The following is a 7,287-nucleotide window of genomic DNA, read 5'->3' on the forward strand; positions in this document are numbered from 1 at the left end:
CAGATAGCAATCCAAAACAGTCCAGTGGCAGCTTTAAGACCAAGTTTTATTCAGGTACAAGCTCTCCCTCCTCTGTGAGGAGAGATCTGCGCATCCCCCCCCCCCAATAGCTAGCAATCCAAAACAGTCCAGTGGAGCCTGAGCAGTGGGTGTTACCTTCTGACACACTTCCGGTGATGTCAGGAGGTGTGGCATATGCAAATAAGTTATGCTAATGAGCTCCTGCACCTCTTTTTCTACAAAATGACCCCTGCTTCTGTCGATACAGCCCAAAATCACATCTGCCTTTTTAGCTACTGCATCACTGCTGACTTGTGTTCAGTGTATGAACACAACAAAAGAACCCTTCTTGTTTGTTTGTTTTTAGCATCTCTCACTAACCTAAGCTCATTCCTAACCCTCTCTCTACAAGCAGTTTTTTTGTTTCTATTCATTCTTGGTTATAAGGCCCAAAACTGCTTTTGGAGGCTAGAGCCACTTTGCCTTCTTTAGGTGCCTCCCGTTTTCTCTTCTCATAGGAATCCATTTTTGATTGTACCTTCTATATTTCACTTTTAAGAAACTCCCACCCCTCTTGGACTCCCTTCTCCTTAAGCGTTTCTGTCCATGGGATTCTACCCAGCATAACTTTTAAGTTTGTCAAAAGTTGCTTTCCTGAAGTCCAACCTACATACAGCTTTTCCCTTCCCCAAGACTGTAAATCCAAAAATTACACCGTCATTACTACCAGGGTGTCCACCTTCCCTGTTGGTAAGAATCAGGTCCAAGATAGCAGATCCCCCTTGTTTCCCTCTCCACTTTCTGAAAAATGAAGTGGTCATCAAGACAAGTCAGGAATTTATTGGACTTTTAATTTTTAGCAGAGTTGGACTTCCAACAGATATCCGGGTAACTGAAATCTCCCATGACCACCGTGTTCCGTCTCTTTGAGAACTTTGTAATCTGTTCTAGGAGCGTCTCATCCAAGTCCTCTGCCTGGCTTGGGGGTCTATAGCAGACCCCCCACAATAATATCACTATTATTTCTTACGCCTTTTATTTTTACGCAGAGACTCTCAACTGAACGAGGCTCAGATTCATGTATTTCCTCACAAGTATGGGAATGAGGATGAAGCAGGAGGGTAAGTAGCCGGGCCTTCTGACACACTTCCGGTGATGTCAGGGGGTGTGGCCTTCTGTCACTTCCGGTGATGTCAGGGGGCGTGGCATATGCAAATAAGTTATGCTAATGAGTTATGCTAATGAGCTCCGGCAGCTCTTTTTCTACAACAAGACCCCTGTATACCTCCTTTACATATGATGCGACACCTCCTCCCACCCTCATTTGTCTATTCCTTTTAAACAAATTGTACCCCTCAGTCCTAATATTCTAGTTGTGAGTGTCATCCCACCAGGTTTCAGTAATGCCTATTAGGTCATAGTCCCCTTCCTGTATTAGGACTTCAAGCCCAAACTTGTTTTCCCCAAGCTACCTGTGTGTTTTTATTCAAATAGCAGCACAGGGGCTGCAGAGTTCTTTGATGGAGAATTTGGTCATAGATGGCTTTAAAAGGACATTAGCCAATTTATATTGGTTCTGTTTTATCTGTTTTAGAACTTTTTTTTTAACAATCTTTTTATTGGTTTTCAGAACAAACAAACAATACCATCGCTTTTTACAACGAAGAATTTCAGCGAACAGAAGTATCCTAATGATGTGTTCTCTTATATCTATCTCTCTAACCGTTATTCAACCTATATTTTTCCTAATTCATGAACCAGACCGTCTACCAGCCCCTAATAAAAGTATTCTCCTACTTGCAACTTTCTTCTCTTTAATTCAAGATCAACACAGACAGCCTTCTGATCTTCCATCTATTTACTCAGCATAGATGTCCCAAAGGTTTTAAAACAACCTAAGTAGTAATGATAACCTACTTTTCCCAATCAAGTAGTAATGATAACCTACTTTTCCCAATCAGATTCAGTAATTATCTGTACAATTTCTATACTATATAGTCTCATCCAAATAAAAGCTCAGTTTTCATACTCTGTTCTATACCTCAATATTACTACTATTATTTTATTACTACTATTATTCCATAACTTTATATCTCATTTAGATTCATAAGGAAGCAAAATTAATTTACAGAACATACAGAGTTTTGCTAACTACGTTTAAACATGCAAACAGATTGACTGCCCGGTACTTAAACTTCCAACACAAAAACCGTTAAATTCATACGGGAACAAAATTATAAATACACTGCCGCGTTCCCTTTCATTGTGTGTATATTTTTACTTTTAACTTCTTACATTAAGACAACTAAGTATTCCCTAAATGTTCCGTTTAAATTACAGAATATATAGAACTTTGCTAACTACGTTTAAACATGCGAACAGTTAAACTACCCGATACTTAAAACTTCCAACACAAAAACCATTGAGCACTCCATAATTTAAACAAGCAGAAGAGGTTATTTTGCCACCAGACACCTACTGCAGCGTTGTCTTCTGGGGCACCTTCTTTTTGATAATCACAGATAAATGTCTTGCCCCTTTATACTCGAGGTATTTCATTTCCAAATTCCGCCTTTTCTGTTTTGCCAGTTCTGTTTTGTTTTCTTTGTGATTGTTCTTATGGGGACGCCTTGCTCTCCTGTCAATTGATTTCTTTTCTTTTCGCCTGATCCTTTTTGTAAGTTCTATTCTCTCAGCGCGTTTTACAAAGTTCTTTCATTCTTTATCTTGCCTAGAACCATCTCTTCTTTTCTTTGTAAAACTAAGGGATGAATCCTGTATCTTTTCTTTCTTGCTAGCGTCTTGTTCTTTCTCTGGAATCTCAAGGGTTAACTGATATAGCGCAGGCTCCTCCTCATTCTCGAGTTCCGCGTCCGGGTTTTGAAGTTTCTTGATGTTTTTACAGGCTTCCTCCACTGCCAGTTGTACCTCATTAATCAGGAATTATTTGAACTGTTCCAGAGTTAACTGTCCCACTTCAGTATTTTGTAAGTCTAACGTTATCATTTCCTCTGCTGGGTTTTCTTCGTTCTCCCCTACCATCGCCATTTTCGTTACTTTTGCTCCACTCCTTTTCGCAGCCGCAAATTGTTTCCAGAGTTGGAGATATGTAAGCCTCCCTGGGCCTGCTCCGGCACGGAGGGCAGAGTATAGATCAAATAAATAAATAAACAAACATCCTCTCTCTGTGTGTATATAAGTATGTTGTCGAAGGCCTTCACGGCTGGAGTTCATTAGTTGCTGTAGATTTTCCGGGCTGTATGGCCGTGATCTTGGCATTGCAGGACCTGATATTTTGCCAGCAGCTGTGACTCGCATCCTCAGAGGTATAACAGAGAAAGATGGAGTACTCTCTGTATCAAGGTGAGAACAAAAATGGTAGGCAGGTAATTTATATCTACTCAGGAAGGTGGGGTAAGGCTGAGATTATCTTGTAGGAGTTTCTCAGGCTGTGACATGCTAATGGTGGAGCTTTCCTGTGGAGGTTCTTTTGCATATGGATTGGCTGTTGAAATTCTAATCTTATCTGTAGTGCTGTTGTATGATGTAGAGCATTTTGTTGTTTTCAGGACTGGAAACCACGTCCATGCCCTTAATGTGTATTAAGTGCCGTCAAGTTGCTTCCGACTTATGGCAAATCTATGAAAGAGTGACCACCAAAATGTCCTATTGTTAACAGCTTTACAAACTGAGGCACTTTTAAGACCGACAAAGTTTTATTATTTTATTGAATAAAACTTTGTTGGTCTTAAAGGTGCCACTGGGCTCAAACCTTGTTTTATTTGTTATGACGTCTTTCCTCTTTCTTTGACTGAGAGCCAGACTATTACAAGTGGGGAAAAAATATATATTTTAAACCATGATTAATTGTTCATGGTTTTGGGAAATGTAATTTCATATTTAAACGTCCTAATATAGATTATATGGAGCTGCGGTGGCTCAAGTGGTTCAGACGCTGAACTGCAGGCTGTGGAAGGTCAGTAGTTCAGCAGTTTGAGACCTGAGTGTGCCGCATGACGGAGTGAGCTCCCATCTCTAGTTCCAGCTCCTGCCAACCTAGCAGTTCGAAAGCAAGAAATTGCAAGTAGATAAATAGGTACCACTTCAGCGGGAAGGTAACAGCGTCCCGTGCGCCTTGGTGTTTAGTCATGCCAGCCACATGACCATGGAAATGTCTTCGGACAGTGCTGGCTTTGAAACGGAGATGAGCACCACAACCCTAGAATCGGATTCAACTGGCTTTCGAGCAAGGGAACCTTTACCTTTAATATAGATTACTGTGGGCCTGGACCAGGTTCATCCCCCTCCCCCTCCCAGAGGAAATGATGAAGTTTGTGCCCTTCCTTGAGGATGATGCTCATGGCAGTGCCTCTGTATGCTCTGGGGGTTAACGCCCAAAAGTGGTGTATGTCTGTATTTTTCTCTTACAATAAGTCTTTTCAAGACTTTGCTGGCAATAGAATAGTAAAAGAACTGTGAGTTGTGCCTATGAGACAACATAAGAAGAGTTGTGCCTATGAGACAACTTTCTACAAACTGAAAATTCCCCAGGGTTGCAGGAAAAAATGGAAATGTGTTAGGGAAAAAATTGTTTTAAAAAAAACCCCAAAATGATAAAAGGAGCACCTGTAACTTTAAGAAATGGATTCCCTCAGTGGCTGTTGCTAGGCAACCACAGCATTCCACACTGGGTTTCTGTGAGTGATAGGCAGGGGGCGAGGGCCGGGTCCTTTCCAGGCCTGTTTTGACCTTTCAGGGAGGACTCGGAGGGCAGACCTTCCTAGCATTGCTACTTTGAGATTGACATGTTCCTGGAGATTTGGGGGTTGAGCCTTGGAGAGGGCGGGACTTGGGGAGATCAGGAGCCCCAGTGGATATTATTTATGTATGTCAGTTATAGCCTGCCTTTCTCATCTGGACTCAAGGCAGACTGCACGGAGTGAGTCAATACAATCAACAAGATGGGGGCATTGAATAAACAACACGAGAGGATGAGGGTCGCAGAACCAATCAGAAGTCTAAAACCAGGACTGAAGCCACGCATCAGTCTTAACATTCGCATTTAAATGATGCAAAAATTACATAGTAGGATCCTAGTTTCAGCAAGATGAACACAGCAGCGTAGATCGCAGACCCTGATAATTGATGTAACTAGCTTTGTGACTCATTCCGTACAGTGCAACCCTATCGCATGCCTAGAGAAGCTCTCTTGAATAATTGTTTTGGACAGATTATGGAAAGCCGGGAGAGTGGGAGCCATTCCTTAAGGCGGGGACAGCTGCAGAAAAGGTACATGTAGAGGTGGTTGTTGATTTTGCCCATTTGCAGGTTGGCACCTGTGAAACTAGTTAAAAGGAATTAACCCTGTGGTGACAGTCTTCTGCAGCTGTGGAAAAAGGGAACCAGCAGCTTCACAGGAAAACACAGGAAATACAGATGGAGGCAGTCAGAAAGGAATCCCCACGAGGGGGTTGATTTCCCCCCAAGGAAAATTCATTTCCCTATCCAATGCCGAAGTTGTTGCAATGAATTATATCATTTGCACCCTATCTAGGGATCTGCACTGAACCCAACTCTTGCAGAAGTTAAAGCCTCATTAACTGGACTCAGCTGCAGAATCCCCCATTAAGTTTTTACTGAGCAAACTTTCCGAGAGACTCATCTCTTCCAATGCAATGAAATCTCAGAGGTCAGTCTTCAGATCTTGTATCAGTAGAGCAAGCAGTGAACTTCTTAGAGAGAATGCTCTTATTTAAAATAAAGCATGCTCTTTGTATTAGACAAGAACCTGAGGGAAAAGTTAATAATACAACTACAGAAAATTGCACTAGATAAAAATCAGGTCTCCAAACATTTCTCACACTTAGCTAAATACCTAAGCATTACAGTTCTTTAAGATTTAGGCAAGTCCATTTTTAACCTGATGGGTAGAAGGCTACGTACAGTGGGATACACGGCACACAATTTATGCTCACCCAATATAAGGTCTTTTCTGATTGGAAGCCACCAGTAGAAAGCCTCATTTTGACCCTTATGTGACACTTTTGATAGAGGGGACAGAGGAAGAGAAATAAAATCTTTGATCTTGGACACGTGATTGTCCTCCAAATAAAGCAATTGGACCCTAAAGTGATTGTGCAAAGGAGTTATTACACTACATGGACTAGAATACATCTTGGTAACTGTGATTAAATTCTCAAAGCAAGGTTATAAGACTCAAGATGGCAGTTGTTTGCAATTCCAGACCAATAAATCTCCTGTTTCGTCAGTTATACCAAGGAACTGTGAAGATTGAGAGGTGGTGATGAAATTTTGGTACTTTTCCTGACCAGGTTATGAAACTGCATAATGCATAAACATTCATAAATACAATTAAAATCATGAATTTCCTCTCCCCTAGTTTCTCCTGTGTGACTTCTTCTATAGGAAGTAAGAACGTTACTGTGACCACAGATTATCCCACACTCCATACCTTTGTATGGTTTCTCCATTCTGTGAACTTTTTGATGGCCACTAATGTGTGCACTCTGAAGCTTTTCCCACACTCCAGGCATTTCTATGGCTTCTCCCCTGTGTGATTTTCCTGGCAGATACCAAGTGTAAACTGTGACTGAAGCTCCGGGCATTTCTATGGTTTCTCCTCTTTCTGAATTCCTTGATGGGAAGTAAGGCTTCCACTGTGACTGAAGCTTTTTCCACACTCTAGACATTTCTACAGTTTATCCCCTTTATGAATTTTCTGATGGACAGAGGTGTGAACTGCAACTGAAGCATTTTCCACACTCCAGGCATTTATATGGTTTCTCCTGTGTGAATTCTTCGATGGGAAGTAAGTTTTCCACTTTGACGGAAGCTTTTCCCACACTGCAGGCATTTGTATGGTTTCTCACCTGTGTGAATTCTTCGATGGGAAGCAAGAACGTTACTATAACCAAAGCTTTTCCCACACTCCAAGCATTTGTATGCTTTTTTCCCTGTGTGAATTCTTTGATGGGCGACGAGAGTATCTTTTCTTCCAAAACCTTTTCCACACTCCAGGCATTTGTATGGTTTCTCCCCTGTGTGAGTTCTTCGATGGACAGCAAGAAGGTTACTGTAACCAAAGCTTTTCCCACACTCCAAGCATTTGTATGCTTTTTCCCCTGTGTGATTTCTTTGATGGTAAGTAAGACTGTCCCTTCGATTGAAACTTTCCCCACACTCCAGGCATTTGTATGGTTTCTCCCCTGTGTGAATTCTTTGATGGGAAATAAGACTGTGTCTCCGACTGAAGCTTTTCCCACAATC

The 7,287-nt window shown here is 41.6% G+C and overlaps 1 protein-coding gene across 1 annotated transcript in view; it reads right to left on the bottom strand.

Annotated features, from left to right (window-relative positions):
* Positions 1-6,728: 6,728 nt before the first annotated feature.
* Positions 6,729-7,287, bottom strand: part of LOC107116312 (zinc finger protein 91-like) — a 2,194-nt gene continuing 1,635 nt past the window's right edge. Inside the window, 2 exon segments of the mRNA XM_015418217.1 lie at positions 6,729-6,804; positions 6,806-7,284. Coding sequence (XP_015273703.1) covers positions 6,729-6,804; positions 6,806-7,284 — 555 coding nt within the window.

Source organism: Gekko japonicus, unplaced genomic scaffold, assembly GCF_001447785.1.
Source record: "Gekko japonicus isolate JY-2015 unplaced genomic scaffold, Gekko_japonicus_V1.1 scaffold2838, whole genome shotgun sequence".
Classification (NCBI taxonomy): Eukaryota; Metazoa; Chordata; class Lepidosauria; order Squamata; family Gekkonidae; genus Gekko; species Gekko japonicus.